Below are 20,633 nucleotides of genomic sequence, written 5' to 3' on the forward strand. Positions count from 1 at the left end.
TGGTGGACCCTCTTAATTGTAAACAAGTGTAGGCTAATGCTTAATTGGGTCGTCTCACAGTTAACAGTCTTTGTATTGAGTTTGTGCTTGAAATGTAGGCTGTAATTCTGCAAACTGAAAAACAAGCCAAAGATAAGAAAAAAAAAACACCCCTCCCCCTCCTCTCATTCCGACATTCTCTACCTCTGGCGAAACCTCACCCTACCCCCCCCCCCCCCCCCCCCCCCCTCTCTCTCTTTCAACAATCTCCCCCTCCCCCTCTCTCTCCCCCCCTATAATATGATGGTAGGCCTATAATATGAAGCTACCGGTATATGTTATATGGTAGGCCTATAATATGAAGCTATATGTTATGGTAGACCAATAATATGAAGCAATATGTTATGGTAGGCCTATAATATGAAGCTTTTTTAAAACAAATAGCATTTCTTGCAGTAACTTTGGCACAAATAGCATTTTTCCCCCCTCAAGACTATTTAAATAGTTACAAAACTCACATTTAAGATATGTTTAACCAATTTAGGCCTGACCTCTGCAGAATTTTAAAAAAAATCTTTGAAATCCTCCAGTTTTCTGAAATAAATATTTTCACGATTAAAAAAAATAGCAGACCTACAAGCTCTGGCGCTCTATGAGCTTGTAGATCTGCTGTGTTTCAATAGCTAAATTATAACATAATGTTTAAAACACCAAAAGGGGTTCCCGCCCAAAATGGGTCCCATTTAAATCGAAATGTAAAAGAAATCTTCAAAATCCTGACGGTTTTCTGAAAAACCTCATGTTTCTGTATCAGTGGTTCAATATATATATATATACAGACCGTACTAAGTATATATAATTATATATATATACTTAGTACGACCTGTTAACTGCGACCTCCGGTCGCAATAAGGCCTGAGGGTCCAGTTACAGTTCAATAACAGCCTTCGGCTCGGGCCGACGAGGCTGCGTCGTATTGATGTGGAGCAAATTCCCCTACATGTTGGAACATGAACATCTTCTTGTGACAACAATATAAGTTGGAAAGCGGCTGTGTGTGCGTGCGCCGTGCGGGAGTGTCCGCACATTGTGTATATACAGCAAACATTGACTGTTGTCTGGTGTATTGTGACTATGTGATCTTGACAGGTTTAATACAGAGCAGAGATGAGACGCCGTGAGGAAAGAGAGGAGGAGGGAGCTGACAAACATCTCGTCCACAGAGCAGAGATGAGTCGCCGTGAGGAGAGAGAGGAGGAGGGGGCTGACAAACATCTCATCCACAGACCAGTGTCTCCAACAACCAGCTACATGTCTATGAAGAGTGACTCGTCTATACCTCTACCTCCTGACTTCAGTAATGAACCTGGACCTCCTGATGCTAAGTATGTGAATGCACCTATAAATACACTATAATACGTGTACAGTATTTGTGTAAATTATTTGTGTACAGTATGCAACATATATGTTTAAAATATCACCTGTTATTGTACTGTATATTTAGTAAGATTGTATGGTTTCTATTATTTATTTACTTGTCATGCAATGGCAAGAGACGAAACAAAAAACTCTTTAGAAACCCTTTAACTAACTTTTTAATTCACACAAACATTTATGTTATTCCAGACGTCTGTACCTCAATATATATACACTATAACACTACTGTACAATATATACACTATGGTCCTCATTCACACAAACATTTTCTATGATTCCAGAAGTCTGTACGACAGAGCAGAGTCTCCAACTCCCAGCCTTCTGTCTGTGAAGAGTGACTTTTCTAAAGACATTCCTCTTAACTTCAGTAATGAACCTGGACCTCCAGATACACAGTATGTCAATCCTCCTATACAATATATACACTATAACACTGTACAATATATACACTATGGTCCTCATTCACACAAACATTTATGTTATTCCAGACGTCTGTACCACAGAGCAGAGTCTCCAACTCCCAGCCTTCTGTCTATGAAGAGTGACTTTTCTAAAGACATTCCTCTTAACTTCAGTGATGAATCTGGACCTCCAGATACACAGTATGTCAATCCTCCTGTACAATATATACACTAACACTATACAATATAACACTATACAATATACACTATAACACTGTAGTATTTGCATACGCATGTAAGGTGTTCAGGGCTAGGGCAAGTGCTACGGGCCATGATGGAGTTGTTATCATACAGAATATGATAACAATAGTAGCCTATAGGGCTGGATTTTGAAGGTGCGTTTTACCTATTACAGTAATATGAGCTGGGGGCGTGAGGTATGTCAGATTGCAATTTTAAGCATGTTAAGAAGCGCTTTCGACACCCCGTGGAGTGCGCAAAACGGGCTTGAATTAGTCATGGGAGTGTTTAAGGCGTGTTTGAGAGTTACCCAATCAACATGTCCCTACTATTTTCTTTACCAGTCAGCTGATGTCACATACGGAATGCGCACTTTGGGGATCGTTATATTACATTTCTTCAGGCTGGCACCATAGAAGACATGACATATATGACTTTGTCACATTTGGGTTAATTATTCCTATTGCACTGCATGCTGTCACCTTCATGCCTCAAAATAAGTTGTTTCTATTGAGAAACACCAGTAAAATTATATTTTAATTTAAATTATAATTATATTATATTTGAAATGAGTAATGAGTTGAATGCGTGGTGCGTATGCCCGTGATGGTATGGTCTTCGCTCGTAGCATTTTATTGAAGAAGACTTGGATCGAGTGTGATACAGCGTATGAAAGCAAACCTCTCAAGGATTATTTTTTTTTAAGGTTGAGAAATGAAATAATTATGGTCGTTTCTAATCTCAACCTTTCAAAAAGAATGGATGCGTCTTTTGCTGCGCTGTTGCCATGTCTCATAGAAACAAGTAAATAGGTCTATAAAAATAATCCCAAAATAAGCGCATATAACAGGGGTCTGTAACCTATTTTAAATGAAGTGCCATGTTTTTATTTTCTATATAGTGAGTCTGCCATATACAGATTAATTTTAATGACACCACATTAAAATAAAAAACATATTTTGATTGTCCACAAATATAATAAAGTTCTTCCATCTTTTTAAATATTTTCTTGCACATTGTTATAATGATCATTATATATCCGCCTGCAGTCAGAGTTCATAGTTTTAATGAATGAATGTGATTGTGAGCTGGTAGATCTGCTATTTTCAAAAGTAATCTTGGAAAATTTTAATTACATTTTTGTATTAGCCGTCCTTAGTTGGGCAAATGCATTCATCTGGGGATCCTTGACATGGGAATGTGCTGTGTGAGGATCACTGGTTTAAACAACATTAGGAGAAACCTTTAGAAACAAGAAAAGCAACCACAACTACCAATATTTACAAGCAACTTTACAGAAAAAGAAGCCGCTTATAATAAACAGACTTGGCAACACTCCAGCAGCGTCCCAGAGCCGCTCAAGTGTAAAATCAAACAGTGCTTTAATCTTCTTTTTGCGTTTATGAGGTGCCTAGACCCACGTCTAATCGTTATGCGCAGGTCAAGGGGCTTAATAGCAAATTGCGCAAAGCGAAAATAATTAACATATGGACACTCCCACAATGCTAAAATATTCAGCAACGTCGTATTCCATATGTGTGTGCGTTCAACACGGGACGATAAGGCTTTCATAATACGATTGTGCGCAGAGCGAGGCCAATTTATGTATTACCACATGGTAAAACGCACCTTCAAAATCCAGCCTATGACTGGTAGAACATGGGTGCAATTTGGGAGCAATAAAAAAACTTTTCTTTCTTTCTTTCTGTGTGATAAAAATACAAATGATAAAGATGTATTTTTGGGCAGACTCTTGCTGGAGCCTCATTCATTCAATGCCACTCCAACATCTCAATGTCACTAAAAACTAAACTTCAAACCTCCCAAAACAACTGAACACATATTGAATAAATTTACTTCTTTGTTTCTATGATTCCAGTCTGTACCACAGAGCAGAGTCTCCAACTCCCAGCCTTCTGTCTATGAAGAGTGACTTTTCTAAAGACATTCCTCTTAACTTCAGTGATGAACCAGGACCTCCAGATACACAGTATGTCAATCCTCCTGTACAATATATACACTATAACCAGAGATGGGCAAAATACATTGAAAATGTATTTTGATACAAAATACAAATACTGGGTCAAAAAATGTATCTAAATACAAAATACAAATACTGGTCTGAGAAATGTATTTGAGATACAAATACGTATTTTGTATTTTGAAAATACATGAAAATACATTTTCATGAACATGTGTATAATGATAAGTACATTCATAATTGATTGCCAAATATTAAATGAATGACCTGTCAGAATGTCTAATACATTGAAGATTATTAAGAAGAACTTGAAGATATGAGCCTTGTGAGGTTAGTCTCCAACAACTGAAGGCCCGCCCTACTCTGCCTCTCATTTGTGGTTCAATTTGAGTGTGTAAGCTTTGATTGATTGATTGATTGAAATATTTATTAACAGTTTGCAGAATTACAGTACATTTCAAGCAAAAAACAAGACTGTTAACTGTTAGTGGACGACCCAATTAAGCATTACACTTGTTTACAACAGAGTCCACCATGTTCAATTCATCAAAACATTTAGAGACGTACAAATAGACACTTCTATGTAGTTAAAGAACAGCACAGGAATTCATCATAAAGGAAGCAAAACGGGAAAAGAAACATATACACTTTATACAGTGAGGGGAAAAAAGGGGGGGGGTCGGATTCAGATTTTACGGGGGCCAGTTTCGAATTGCAGCCGTCCGTAGGTGCCCTTTGAGAGCGGTTTTGAAGGAGTCAAGGGATTCATATGTCTTAATGACTGTTGGTAGGGCGTTCCACATTTTGGTGGCATAGGAGCGAAAATAATTTAGTCCCTTGTTTATGCCGAATCTGGGTTGTACATGGTTTGTTGCACTCCCTCTGGTGTTGTGGGTGTGGACTTCGTTTACATTAAGGAAGTATTTAGACAGGTACATGGGTATCTTGGTGGAGTATCGAATCTTGTGGACCAGACCCATTGCAAGATGCTGTACTCTGTCGTCGACCCTAAGCCATCCCAGCCTGTCAAAGTGGGCAGGGGTGAGGTGGGTTCGGGGGGTGAGGCCAAGTAGGAGCCTGACCAGTTTGTTTTGGGAGGTCTGGACCCTTGTTTTAAGGGCCTTTGAGGTGCTGTGGTACCAAGAGGTGCATGCATAGTGATAAAATGGCCACCAACGTAATCAAAAAAGTCAATCAAAGAACAAGATTCCTTTACAGGATCTCCTCACTGGTCATAAAATCACCTTGAAGACCTTAACAGGAGCCCTCGTACAAGGTTTCTTTGACTATGCATGCACCTCTTGGTACCACAGCACCTCAAAGGCCCTTAAAACAAGGCTCCAGACCTCCCAAAACAAACTGGTCAGGCTCCTACACCACCAAGATACCCATGTACCTGTCTAAATACTTCCTTAATGAAAACGAAGTCCACACCCACAACACCAGAGGGAGTGCAACAAACCATGTACAACCCAGATTCGGCACAAACAAGGGACTAAATTATTTTCGCTCCTATGCCACCAAAATGTGGAACGCCCTACCAACAGTCATTAGGACATGTGAATCCCTTGACTCCTTCAAAACCGCTCTCAAAGGGCACCTACGGGCGGCTGCAATTCGAAACTGGCCCCCATAAAATCTGAATCCCCCCCCCCCCCACCTTCCCCCACCTTTTTCCCCTCACTGTATATGTTTCTTTTCCCTTTTTGCTTTCTTTATGATGCATTCCTGTTCTGTTCTTTGACTATATAGAAGTGTCTATTTGTACGTCTCTAAATGTTTTGATGAATTGAACATGGTGGACCCTGTTGTAAACAAGTGTAATGATTAATTGGGTCGTCCACTCACAGTTAACAGTCTTTGTATTGAGTTTGTGCTTGAAATGTACTGTAATTCTGCAAACTGTTAATAAATATTTCAATCAATCAATCTGATTGATTAATCAGAAGGCGGAATAGAAGTGACATCACACATTGTGTTGTGTTGTGTGTATGGATGGGTGCGTGTGTTTTGCCCCTACAGTTTAAACCTGAGGCAGTGTAAATGTGTCCATTTGAGAATAAAATTACATTAAAAAAATAATATTTTATGTATTTGAAATACAGAAAATACCTCCAGATACACAGTATGTCAATCCTCCTATACAATATATACACTATAACACTGTACAATATACATTATAACACTATACAATATACAGTGTATATTGTATAGTGTTATAATGTATATTGTACAGTGTTATAGTGTATATTATACACTATAACACTGTACAATATACATTATAACACTATACAATATACACTATAACACTGTACAGTATATACACTATGGTCCTCATTCACACAAACATTTCTATGATTCCAGACGACTGTACCACAGAGCAGAGTCTCCAACTCCCAGCCTTCTGTCTGTGAAGAGTGACTTTTCTAAAGACATTCCTCTTAACTTCAGTGATGAACCTGGACCTCCAGATACACAGTATGTAAATCCTCCAATAGCCTACAATTCAAGGTTCAAAGTTGTACTTTATTGTTCCATCCTGTGTACACTACAGGTGCATACGAATAAAACTTTATTGTTCCATCCTGTGTACACTACAGGTACATAAGAATAAAACTTTATTGTTCCATCCTGTGTACACTACAGGTGCATAAGAATAAAACTTTATTGTTCCATCCTGTGTACACTACAGGTGCATACGAATAAAACTTTATTGTTCCATCCTGTGTACACTACAGGTACATAAGAATAAAACTTTATTGTTCCATCCTGTGTACACTACAGGTGCATAAGAATAAAACTTTATTGTTCCATCCTGTGTACACTACAGGTGCATACGAATAAAACTTTATTGTTCCATCCTGTGTACACTACAGGTACATAAGAATAAAACTTTATTGTTCCATCCTGTGTACACTACAGGTACATAAGAATATAACTTTATTGTTCCATCCTGTGTACACTACAGGTACATAAGAACACTTTATTGTTCCATCCTGTGTACACTACAGGTACATAAGAATAAAACTTTATTGTTCCATCCTGTGTACACTACAGGTACATAAGAATAAAACTTTATTGTTCCATCCTGTGTACACTACAGGTACATAAGAATAAAACTTTATTGTTCCATCCTGTGTACACTACAGGTACATAAGAATAAAACTTTATTGTTCCATCCTGTGTACACTACAGGTACATAAGAATAAAACTTTATTGTTCCATCCTGTGTACACTACAGGTACATAAGAATAAAACTTTATTGTTCCATCCTGTGTACACTACAGGTACATAAGAATATAACTTTATTGTTCCATCTTGTGTACTCTACAGGTACGTGAGAGTAAAACTTATTTTGGTTTCAGACAATGCAGCAGCATTATATACACAACATTTTAACACAACCATGTCATCTCATGCTAAGTTATATAAATTCCATAACAAGACATAACATCTAATAATGTCGTATCAACCCTGTTCAAAGTTCATCTACAGATTGTAAGTTACTGTGTGAGCAGTTTGTGAATGAAGTGGTACAAATCACAGTGTGGTGTTCAGTAGACAGGCTGGCTGCTTGTGTGCATGTACAGTATGTGTACAGTATGAGACTATGAGTACAGTATGACACAAGCTATGTTTAAACGATCACCTGATACTTGAATACTGAAGGTTACAGTACAAAATTATGCTTGTTGTTTATTTCCCAAGTGAGGAACACAGACTGGAAGCTCTATCGCCACATAATAAAGTCACTTCCTCCAAGCTGGTGCTTTCCTGTTAGAGTAAGACAGAGTTACGACATTGAGGGGGCAGAAAGCTGAGTCCAGTGCATTCTGCCAACTCCCGATCCAGGACTTTGTCACTGTTCACTATGCTCTTCACCAATATAAGTCTAGATGTCACTGTTCGCTATGCTCTTCACCAATAGAAGTCTAGATGTCACTGTTCGCTATGCTCTTCACCAATAGAAGGACTTTGTCACTGTTCACTATGCTCTTCACCAATAGAAGGACTTTGTCACTGTTCACTATGCTCTTCACCAATAGAAGGACTTTGTCACTGTTCACTATGCTCTTCACCAATAGAAGGACTTTGTCACTGTTCGCTATGCTCTTCACCAATAGAAGGACTTTGTCACTGTTCGCTATGCTCTTCACCAATAGAAGTCTAGACGTAGAAGATTGGACTGAAGCCCCATGAAGTGAACGGAGTTGTCGTAACTCTGTCTTACTCTATGGCTACTACTGACTGCCTAGTCCTAGTCTGGTTTACTTGCGCCCCCTCTTGGCCAGGCCCTGTAATAAAGCAATAAGCCACAAGAGGTCTCAGGTTACCATGCATTTTACAATGGGTGAGAGGCATAGTGAGACACAAGCACATCGAGTGTCTCCAATCAGAATCAAGTATTGGGACTATAACCGTTTTAGAACTATTTTTTGACATGCCTAGTAAAACCACAACATAACAATTTATATTATGTTTTTGGCCATTTTATTCAGTTTACTTGTTGCTGCAATGCTGTGAGATGAAAGTAATAAGATGTTACCCTTTTGGAAGTAAAATGGAATGTAACAATACAAAATAAAAAACGAATTGACAATGTCATTCACACAAACAATTTCTATGATTCCAGACGTCTGTACCACAGAGCAGAGTCTCCAACACCCAGCCTTCTGTCTGTGAAGAGTGACTTTTCTAAAGACATTCCTCTTAACTTCAGTGATGAATCTGGACCTCCAGATACACAGTATGTCAATCCTGTACAATATACACACTATAACACTATACAATATACACTATAACACTATACAATATACACTATAACACTATACAATATACACTATAACACTATACAATATAAACTATAACAATATACACTATAACACACTACAACTAGCCTAGGGATAGAAAAACCGTTTAGCTGACATTATCTGATTAATTATTAGCCACATATCCAACCCAAAATATAAATGTAATAATGAATCAATCAATCAATGATGGATTTTGGGATCTACATAGGAACCAGGTGGCTCCAATGAGGATGTAAATATGTAATCATGTCCACAGAGAGAGGCATGGTGAGACTGAGCAGAACCCTGGACTGAAGACACCCAGTCAAACCACACCTGGACTGAAGACACCCAGTCAAACCACACCTGGACTGAAGACACCCAGTCAAACCACACCTGGACAAAGTAAGAATCTGCACTCATTGAAAATTCATAGTCAGACTAAATGTGACCAAATTTGACTGGGGCCCATTGGAGTTTTTGTAATTTCCATGTCATATGAAAGCAGGGAATCATAGCTTCAAGTTGACATATTGGTTGTTCAGTTTGACCCACCAGTTTTGGAGATATGGCTTATAGACTATGTCAATCTCACTATGTCTTGCAGAGAAACAGCGAGTTGAGAAAACAGGCTTGAAAGGTTCACTCCTGTGGTCTCTACCATTACACCTAGCTACACGTTTAAGCATTTATTTCATATTTACATGTCTTCTGTGGTCTCTAACATTACACCTAGCTACACGTTTAAGCATTTGTTTCATAAGTACATGTCTTCTGTGGACTAATTTTGGATTAAACAAAAATATTAGTTTTTCTACTCTGGTGAAAAGCTGGAGGCTACTCGATGGCAGGCTCTCAGTCAAATCTGGTCACAAATGGTCAAATGATCTGTCTGTATCAATTATATCTAAGTGCAAATAATGAAGCTAAACATCTGTCAACTCAACAACTGGACAAAAACAGCTGATCTTGTGTTGTTACCTTTGGAAAAATGTTTCTTATCAAAAAGCATATTATCTGGGGGTAATTAATTAGTAATGTGTGCTGTAAACATGTAACGTTATAAATTAACCTGAATGTTTTAAACATAAATGTTCTTCTCATTTCAGATGTCCGTCTGCAGGTTGATTTGAACGATTATAAGGTCAGTTTGAAGGTCAGTTTGGACAGTCTTAATGAAGTGAAAAACCACATGACGGAAGAGTCTGGAGACTCCGTCACCAGCACCTACTCAGAGCTCTACATCTCAGCGGGACAGAGTGAAGGGGTTAATAGCCAACATGAAGTGATACAGCTTGAGAGAACTTCCAACATGAAGACCTTCCATGACGATGCAATCGACTGCTGTAAAGTCTTTAAGATCATCCTCCCTGGCAGAGAGAAACCCAGCGAAACAGTTCTGACAAATGGCATCGCTGGCATCGGAAAAACATTCTCTGTGTGCAAGTTTGCTCTGGACTGGGCAAGAGGTTTGGAGAATCAAGATATAGATCTCCTGGTTCCCTTTTCATTCCGGGAGCTAAACTTGGTCAGAGATAAGCAGTACAGTCTTCTGAACCTGATCCATGATTTCCACCCAACGTTAAAGAAGGTCACAGCAGAGCAGCTCGCTGCCTGGAAAGTTTGCTTCATCTTCGATGGCCTCGATGAAACCAGGTCTCCGTTGCACTTCGACAAAAATGAAATCATCTCTGATGTCACAGTGACATCATCGGTGGATGCTCTGTTGACAAACCTCATCACGAGGAATCTGCTCCCCAAGGCCCTCCTCTGGATAACCACCAGACCCGCAGCAGCCAATCGGATCCCTCCTGCTTGTGTTGACATGGTGACAGAAGTGCGAGGGTTCACAGACCCCCAGAAGGAGAAGTACTTCAGGAAGAGATTCAGTGAAGAGAAGCTGGCCGACAGAGTCCTCTCACACTTGAAGACATGGAGGAGCCTCCACATCATGTGTTACATCCCACTCTTCTGTTGGATCATTGCTACCGTTCTGCTGGACATGTTGAGGACACACACCACGATAGGACAGCTGCCCAAGACCCTGACTGAGATGTGCTGCCACTTCCTGTTGGTTCAGACAAACACGAAGAAGCAGAAGTATGACGAGACTCATGATGTGAACAAGAAAGACAAAGAAAAGGGGACTCAAAAGCAGCTCACTAAGACTGACAGGGATGTTCTTCTGACGCTGGGCATGCTGGCTTTTAAACACCTGAAGAAAAGTAGCATCATGTTCTACCAAGAAGACCTGGAAGAGTGTGGTCTTGATGTGAAAGACGCCGCGCTGTACTCAGGAGTGTGCACACAGATCTTCAAAACAGAGAGTGTGCTGTTCCAGAAAACGGTCTACAGCTTTGTTCATCTGAGCATCCAGGAGTTTCTGGCTGCAGTCTACCTGTTCCACTGTTTCACACAGAAGAACATGGAGGTCCTGAACACATTCCTGGGATATGGATACTACAGCTCCCTCTCAGACTTCCTGAAAGCTGCCATGGAAAAATCCCTGGAGAGTAAAAATGGCCACCTGGACCTCTTAGTCCGCTTCCTTCATGGCCTCTCACTGGAGTCCAACCAGAGTCTGTTAGGAGACCTGCTGGGTCACACAGAGAACAGTCCCGAGGAGATCCAGAAAGCCATCCAGAACCTGAAGACGTTGTTAACTGATGGTGATGCCTCTCCTGACAGATGTATCAACATCTTCCACTGTCTGATGGAGATGAACGACCACTCATTACATCAGGAGATCCAACAGTTCCTGAAGTCAGAGAACAGAACAGAGAAACTGTCTGAGACCCAGTGTTCAGCTCTGGCCGTCATGCTGCAGATGTCAGAGGAGGTTCTGGAAGAGTTGGACCTGGACAAATACAACGCATCAGAGGAGGGGCGAAGGAGACTGGTCCCAGCTGTGAGGAACTGCAGAAAGGCTCGGTTAGTAGTTAACACATTGACTTGACTGCCAATCACGTCATGTTACGTCGCATCGAATCCATCGCTTGACTGCCAAGCACGCAGTATTGTGTCCTATGGTCTTTTCAGTGGATTCGTATAGATGGCGCTCTTCATCAACGTACTGTATGAATGATGCTAGGTTGCTAGGCAACAGATAAAACCAGAAATGAACCAGAATTGAAAGTCTGCCTCCCGTCCGCTTCAATTTAAACAGAAATGTGCTTTGGATAAAAGTGATACATAAATGCACCATTTACAATGACGCAGCATTTTATACAGCCGGTTCTATATTTTCCCGATCTCAACCCTGTCTGCATGCACAGGACTGCTTCAATGTCAACCCTGTCTGCATGCACAGGACTGCTTCAATCTCAACCCTGTCTTCTGCTGACTTCAGTGTTGTCCCTGAACGCTTTCAATGAACGATCGTTCACAAACACGTTCATATTTTGGGTGAACGTACTGTATTTCTGTTTGATCAACGTCATTGTGAACACGTTCATTTCTGTCGTGTGTGAACGTCACTTTCTCACGTTCAACTTCGTTCAAGAGTGAGTGTTTCCATAGAGCCTTCCAGGCCAAATCCCCGCTAAGACACACCCTAAACAGGCCTTAATATCTAACGTTAAACCCACCAATAAGTCCTTATCCGACACAATTTAACTAATCTTTCTCAGCAGTACAATTTCACTGGAGCGTGCCGCTCGCATCTCTGCATGAAGATCCTGTCATGCACGCAGACACAGAACATCCCGACTCCCGACCCAAACACTGGAAACTTATTCTTGTTTGATTAAACATAATGTGCCACGAAAAATATCTTCCAATAGCTTGTTATTTTTGCGTCGAGGAGGTATTTGTCCATATACATGATCACCTCGGTCGGCCAACTAAAGACATCTCCCTCCACAGAAGCGCAGTGATGCCTGATTTATTCTTCGTCGTACGTGTTCCATGCTGAAAATGGCTGATCTACAAGCCCACAACGCGTTGCGTCCGTTACGCGTTGTGAGCGTCTATCTAGATCAGCTATTTTCAGCACGCGGAGATATGCAGGCTGAGAACTGAGAGCCTTCACAATAAAAGCATGCAGCTTTCACAAGTTGGCCCATAATTAAGACAAGGAAAAGTATTAAGAATTCTGTGGCATTCCACATTGCAAAAGAGCAATTTTTTCCAAAATGTAAAAAAAATGTATAATAAGGAATTAATTCGGTTAATGTTAATGGAGAAATTGTAAAAGTTGTAACTTTAATAATCCCAAAGTTATTCCCAATAGGAATAAAGTCTGCAGTTCTATGGCTATGGGCTGCGGCAATCATTTAGAAAAACAAAAAGCAAAGAAAAAAGGGAGAAAAAAAATAAAAAAATAAAAATAACTAAAATTGTTGGAACCATGAACTTTAGTTCAAAATGTTGAATGTTTGAACTGTGAACTGAACTATAGTTCATACAAAAGATGACTTTCCAAACACATGGCTGACTTCAAATTATTCCGCCAAATTATTCCATTACTATTCCAGGGGTTCTCAACCCGTGGGTCGCGACCCCTTGGGGGTCCCCAAATTATTTTGCTAAAAATAATTTGCAATTCAGTTGCATAAATGCAGTGTTTGTATTGGGGTGGGGTGGGGGGGGGGGGGGGGTCGCGAGACATGGCCAAAACATCCCTGGGGGTCCCCAGCCAAAAAGGTTGAGAACCCCTGGTCTATTCCACAATACTGTTTATGTCTGGATAACTAGATAGGAGATGTTTTAGTTAACTTCCATTACAGTGAACTAGGTATCATTTGTTTTGATCATCTCTTATTTAATCTGCATTTACAGACTTGTTGGCTGTAAACTCAGTAAGACAGGTGTTGAAGCTGTGTCTTCAGCTCTCAGCTCTAATCCTTCCCATTTGAGAGAATTGGACCTCAGTAAAAACGACCTGCAAGACTCAGGACTAGTGGAGCTGCTCTGTGCTTCACTGAAGAGCCCACACTGTAGACTGGAAGTTCTAAAGTAAGATAATTACCACTTTTATTATGATCACTTCTGTTTTATTATGTACTGTATTATGTGAATATAATATGAATGCTGTGGTGAGAATGTATTAATAAGCTTGATGGTGAGACATGGTAGGCGAATAGGGGAAAAAAGTTAACTAATAGCTATCACAATGAAACTTCTCCAGTTGATTAATTATATTAAGACTAAGATTTTTTGTATTGCTGAAATGAAATGTTTAAATATGCAAATTAGGCATTATATGCGCTAATTAGCATACATTCCGGGACGATAAATCTGAAGATCGTTCAAGGAGGTATTTGTCCATATACATGATCACCTCGGTCAGGCAACTAAAGACATCTCCCTCCACAGAAGCGCAGTGATGCCTGATTTATTCATCGTCGTACAACGTGTTCCATGCTGAAAATGGCTGATCTACAAGCTCACAACGTGTTGCGTCCGCGACGCGTTGTGAGCGTCTAGATCAGCTATTTTCAGCACGCGGAGATATGCAGGCTGTGAGAACTGAACTGAGAGCCTTCACAATAAAAGCATGCAGCTTTCACAAGTTGGTCCATAATTAGGACAAGGAAAATGATTAAGAATTCTGTGGCATTCCACATTGCCAAAGAGCAATTTTTTCCAAAATGTAAAAAAAATATACAATAAGGAATTAATTTGGTTAATGTTAATGGAGAAATTGTAAAAGTTGTAACTTTAATAATCCCAAAGTTATTCCCAATAGGAATAAAGTCTGCAGTTCTATGGCTATGTGCTGTGGCAATCATTTAGATAAACAAAAAGCAAAGAAAAAAATTAAAAAAACTAAAATTGTTCATTTTTTGGAACCATGAACTTTAGTTAAAAATGTTGAATGTTTGAACTGTGAACTGAACTAGTTCATAAAAAAGATGACTTTCCAAACACATGGCTGACTTCAAATTATTCCGCCAAATTATTCCATTACTTATTCCATTACTATTCCAGGGGTTCTCAACCCGTGGGTCGCGACCCCTCGGGGGTCCCCAAATTATTTTCCAAAACATAGTTTGCAATTCAGTTGCATAAATGCAGTGTTTGTATCGCGAGACATGGCCCCCAGCCAAAAAGGTTGAGAACCCCTGGTCTATTCCACAATACTGTTTATGTCTGGATAACTAGATAGATGTTTACTTCCATGACAGTGAACTAGGTATCATTTGTTTTGATCTGCATTTACAGACTTGTTGGCTGTAAACTCAGTAAGACAGGTGTTGAAGCTGTGTCTTCAGCTCTCAGCTCTAATCCTTCCCATTTGAGAGAACTGGACCTCAGTGAAAACGACCTGCGGGACTCAGGACTAGTGGAGCTGCTCTGTGCTTCACTGAAGAGCCCACACTGTGGACTGGAAGTTCTAAAGTAAGATTCATTTACCACTTTTATTATGATCACTTCTGTTTTATTATGTACTGTATTATGTGAATATAATATGAATGCTGTGGTGAGAATGTATTAATAAGCTTGATATAATGGTAACCCAAGCCTATGTGTCTGAGTAGACGAAGTGTAATATCGTAACGTATCGGCTACTTCATCATATAGAGTTTCTGACTATTTTGGCCTGGCGACCCGTTGTAGCTACGCCACAGTTATCAAGCTTCTTAATAATATTATAATAATTAATATTACGGAGGAAAGAGCAGAACACCGTGAAAATAGCAGATCTGCAAGCTCACTGTGAGGCGTTGTGAGCTTGTAGTTTGGTAATATTTTCACATTAATGTGAAAAAAATCACACCGAGCATAACGCATATACTGTAAGTATTTGCAGCTTTTATTCGCGAAACCCTGGCGTAAAATAGTCCCATGGTTTGTTGGGAAAAACATGCTGCCATTACGATGCGAAACGGCAACCGCCTCCACAGCATGTTGTAGTCCAAACAACCCCCTCGTTCACTTGCATTGAACTAATTTTCCCAGAAGCCCTAGCAGCCCAGAGCATGGCTAGATTTCCAGGCCTCGTCACCAGGTCCACGACAAATCAGCTCTTTTTTAATTATTAAAAAACGGCGAATTAAACACATTAAACAAATAGCGGGTTTAGCGTATTACGCAACACCGACATATGGATTAAATAGCGAAGAACACGGGTTAGGCAGTAATGTTAATTATTATTAATATTACGAAAGAAAGAGACTAACATTGTAATAATAGCCGATCTGCAAGCTCACTGTGAGGCGTTGTGAGCTTGTAGATTTGTAATCCCCAGTTCAAATATGATTACGGTATGTTGGAGGCCAGGGTTTGTTTTAATGGAACTAAAGCATCCAGGTGTGAAGGCACCCTAAGTGGGACTAGAGAGTCCTTTAATAGATGCTGGAAGCTGGTTCTAAATCCAGGAATAATGCATATTTAAATGTGTTATTTATTAATTAATTCATTAATTTATTTATGTATGTTTTAATCTGGTGTTTCAGACTGGCTCACTGCGGCCTGTCAGAGAGATGCTGTGAAGCTCTGGCCTCAGCTGTAAACTCTAATCCCTCCCTAAGAGAGTTGGACCTGAGCCTCAACGTGGTGAATGATTCAGTTCTGGAGAACTGCAAGTGAGTAGACTTGGGCTGTGTCCATGTTGGACAGTGCAGTGTTTTTCCCTTAACTAGTTAATCGCCAACGACGGATATATTGGTTTCAGGATTATATTGCATAGTTTCACTCAAGGACTACTGTCCCTTTTACAGTGCAATGTTCTTTTGGGCTTTTAGCCTTTATTATTAATTTGCAGTGTTTTAATGCCAACCATATTTGGCTCAGAGTGATGGTGTGCTTATTTTGCAGTGCTCAACCTTGTGTTTATGGACCTAGGAAATTAGTGTATCTTAGTGCAATTGATCCGATTCCTTATCTGTGTAGTGGACGACTTGATAACCCCCTATTGGTATCTCTGAAAATAGTGAATATACATTTTAAAGGAGATGTCAATACTGTGAATATATGTTTTAAAGGAAATGTCAATACTGTGTACTTTCTCAGAATAAAGTTATATTCCATGAAGCAACCGACAGTTATTGTTCACTCAAACTGAACACTTACCTTGTGTATTCCGGGACTCCCACCCTGTAATTGGGAGTGGCGTAGTATTACTGTGACATTAGGAGTACTTAGCGACTCCACTTGGTTACATCTGGATGAGCTGCAGGGCCAAGATAATGATAGGAGAAACACTGTAGTCTCATCTAGTGGAGACGTTGTGTTAGACAGTCAGACATTGATGCATTGTTGTTCTACTTCCTACAGAGTGAAACACTGTAGTGTCAGCTAGTGGAGACGTTGTGTTAGACAGTTAGACATTGATGCATTGTTGTTCTACTTCCTACAGAGTGAAACACTGTAGTGTCAGCTAGTGGAGACGTTGTGTTAGACAGTTAGACATTGATGCATTGTTGTTCTACTTCCTACAGAGTGAAACACTGTAGTGTCAGCTAGTGGAGACGTTGTGTTAGACAGTTAGACATTGATACATTGTTGTTCTACTTCCTACAGAGTGAAACATGGAGGAGAAGATTGGCTTACTAATCCTCAACTGAGTCAACTCATTACCAAACGTGAGTATCTGCGTCTACATTAACATTTTATATACTGTTGTATACTTGGTTGATGTTGTCCTGAAAACTCTTGTGCTCTCTACTCTCTGCTCTTGGCCTGGTCCTTAACACATCAAGATGAGGTCATGTGGTTTGACAGAAACAATGGGCCTCATTCACTAACCTGGTCGTAAACAACATGTATTTCGTCTATTGGCATAAGTTCAGTTCTGACGTGCGATGCATGAAAGGTGGTGCAGAGCCGTGATGTGTGCATATCACAGGTGGATCTCGTTTTGGTTTGAAAGTCACAGGTGATCTCCCGTGTCGATCATTGGCATGGGTCCACGCTCCATTTAACAACATACAAGACAACTGGAAATATAAAACTGAACGGTGCAACTATACATTTACTGTTATAGTTACTGTACTGCACTGTGCTCTGTACTGTATTGTAGTGTACTGTGCTCTATGCTGTACTTTGATTATTTTGGGGAAAAAATAGTTAGTTACTGTGTGTTAGACGATACGTACACAGAGAGACAGGTAGGTACACAGTAACACAGAGAGACAGACAGGTACACAGAGAGACAGACAGGTACACAGAGACAGACAGGTACACATAGAGACAGACAGGTACACAGAGACACAGCCATGTACACAGAGAGACAGACAGGTACACAGTAACACAGAGAGACAGACAGGTACACAGAGAGACAGACAGGTACACAGAGAGACAGACACATAGAGACAGACAGACAGACAGGTACACAGTAACACACAGAGACAGACAGGTACACAGAGAGACGGACAGGTACACAGTAACACAGAGAGACAGACAGGTACACATATAGACAGACAGGTACACAGAGAGACGGACAGGTACACAGTAACACAGAGAGACAGACAGGTACACATAGAAACAGACAGGTACACAGAGAGACGGACAGGTACACAGAGAGACAGACACATAGAGACAGACAGGTACACAGAGAGACAGACAGGTACACAGAGAGACGGACAGGTACACAGAGAGACAGACACATAGAGACATACAGGTACACAGTAACACAGAGAGACAGACAGGTACACATAGAGACAGACAGGTACACAGAGAGACTGACAGGTACCCAGTAACACAGAGAGACAGACAGGTACACACAGAGACAGACAGGTACACAGTAACACAGAGAGACAGACAGGTACACAAAGAGACAGACAGGTACACAGTAACACAGAGAGACAGACAGGTACACAGTAGCACAGAGAGACAGACAGGTACACAGTAACACAGAGAGACAGACAGGTACACAGAGAGACAGACAGGTACACAGTAACACAGAGAGACAGACAGGTACACAGTAGCACAGAGAGACAGACAGGTACACAGTAGCACAGAGAGACAGACAGGTACACAGTAGCACAGAGAGACAGACAGGGGTGCAGAGACATTCTGCCCCCTGGTGGAGACTTTAAGACATTCTGCCCCCTGGTGGAGACTTTAAGACATTCTGCCCCCTGGTGGTTTGACTCTGACAGTGACGATCTTCTTTATTACATTTTAATTGTATTGAGTCTTAATTTAGTCGACTAAGACTAGACTAAGACTAAATAATGTACAAATGACTAAAATAGTACTAAATCTGTTGTCAAAATGAACACTGCAGTGAGTTTGTAGATCAGTCTGTGTGTGTGCGCGTGTGCGTGCGTGCATGCGTGTGCATCAGTCAGTGAATGATGTATATAATGTTTACTGTGTTGTTTTCTCATCAGATTTCCAGCGTCTCACACTGGACTCAAACACAGCACACTGTGACCTCTCTCTGTCTGAGGACAACAGGAAGGTCACACGGAGGTCACAGAGGTCAGGGGGTCAGCGTCCTCCTGATCACCCAGACAGGTTTGATGGCCATGAACAAGTTCTGAGTTCACAGAGTGTGACTGGACGCTGTTCCTGGGAGGTAGAGTGCAGTGGAGAGGTTTATATAGCAGTGGCTGACGGAACAATCAGCAGGAAAGGAGATGGTGATGACTGTTGGTTTGGAGAGAATGATAAGTCCTGGAGTCTGACCTGTGATGGTGTTACTGGTTCCAGTTACTATGTCAGACACAACGGACAGACGACTTTCCTCCCTGTCAGAGCCTCTAGAGGCTCCAACAGAGTATCAGTGTATGTGGACCGTCCCGCTGGGACTCTGTCCTTCTACGCAGTGTGCTCTGACTCACTGAGACACCTGTACACCTTCCAGACCACGTCCACTGGACCTCTCTATGCTGGGTTTGGGTTATGGTCCTCCTCTTTCTCCTCAGCGTGTCTGTGTGAGCAGTAAGTATAATGGACACACATATTTAATTCCAGACCACGTCCACACACACACACACACACACACACACACACACACACACACACACACACACACACACACACACACACACACACACACACACGTAATAAAGAAGATCGTCACTGTCGGATGAAGTGTTAGAGTCCAACCACCAGGGGGCAGAATGTCTTAAAGTCTCCACCAGGGGGCAGAATGTCTTAAAGTCTCCACAGTGTGATTTAATTTAAACTGAGGACCCCCAAAATAATCATGTTTGAACTGAGGACCCCCAAAATAATCATATTTGAACTGAGGACCCCCAAAATAATCATATTTGAACTGAGGAGTCGGACCCCCAAAATAATCATATTGCGAGCTTGCAGGTCTGCTATTTTTGAAAGAGCGAAGAGCAACTGACATAGAAGACATTTTTAGAATCTGATCTCAGGTCAGAATGGAAAACTGTTAGGATACAGAAGACATTTTTAGAATCTGATCTCAGGTCAGAATGGAAAACTATCAGGATATAGAAGACATTTTTAGAATCTGATCTCAGGTCAGAATGGGTTAATAACAACGCTATCGGATGTACAGAGCACGAGCTGGAACAACATATTATTTTCAGATCGGTGGCCAATTACATATAATTGTTGGGGTCCTTGACATGAAATATTGAGCACCACTGAGTTTCAGAAAACTGTCAGAATTTAGAAGACATTTTATACATTTCGACGTCAGGCCTAAATGGGTTAAATTGTTTTTATTTTTACAAGAGAATGGAGTTTTTCGGGCCGTGTTATTTGAATCATTATAATTCATCCTCTGATTCCCAAGAGCCAAACAAACTGGTCAGGCTACTACTTGGCCTCACTCACCGAACCCACCTCACCCCTGCCCACTTTGACAGGCTGGAATGGCTTAGGGTTGACGACAGAGTACAGCATCTTGCAATGGGTCTGGTCCACAAGATTCAC

The 20,633-nt window shown here is 40.8% G+C and overlaps 2 protein-coding genes across 2 annotated transcripts; both read left to right on the plus strand.

Annotated features, from left to right (window-relative positions):
- Positions 1 to 1,146: 1,146 nt before the first annotated feature.
- Positions 1,147 to 9,956, plus strand: LOC308334461 (uncharacterized protein; the record flags this gene model as incomplete). Its single annotated transcript, XM_080791221.1, has 8 exons — positions 1,147 to 1,364; positions 1,698 to 1,811; positions 1,905 to 2,018; positions 3,937 to 4,047; positions 6,403 to 6,516; positions 8,672 to 8,785; positions 9,106 to 9,233; positions 9,952 to 9,956. 8 exons carry the CDS (start codon positions 1,147 to 1,149, stop codon positions 9,954 to 9,956), a joined length of 918 nt encoding a protein of 305 aa, XP_080647347.1.
- A 64-nt stretch (positions 9,957 to 10,020) lies between these two features.
- On the plus strand, positions 10,021 to 19,665 carry LOC308334469 (protein NLRC3-like; the record flags this gene model as incomplete). Its single annotated transcript, XM_080791233.1, has 4 exons — positions 10,021 to 11,759; positions 14,994 to 15,170; positions 16,229 to 16,357; positions 19,431 to 19,665. The coding sequence occupies 4 exons, from the start codon at positions 10,021 to 10,023 to the stop codon at positions 19,663 to 19,665; spliced, it is 2,280 nt and encodes a 759-aa protein (XP_080647359.1).
- Between the last annotated feature and the right edge of the window lie 968 nt (positions 19,666 to 20,633).

Source organism: Protomyctophum bolini (genome assembly GCF_963924005.1).
Source record: "Protomyctophum bolini genome assembly, chromosome: 2".
Lineage (NCBI taxonomy): Eukaryota > Metazoa > Chordata > Actinopteri > Myctophiformes > Myctophidae > Protomyctophum > Protomyctophum bolini.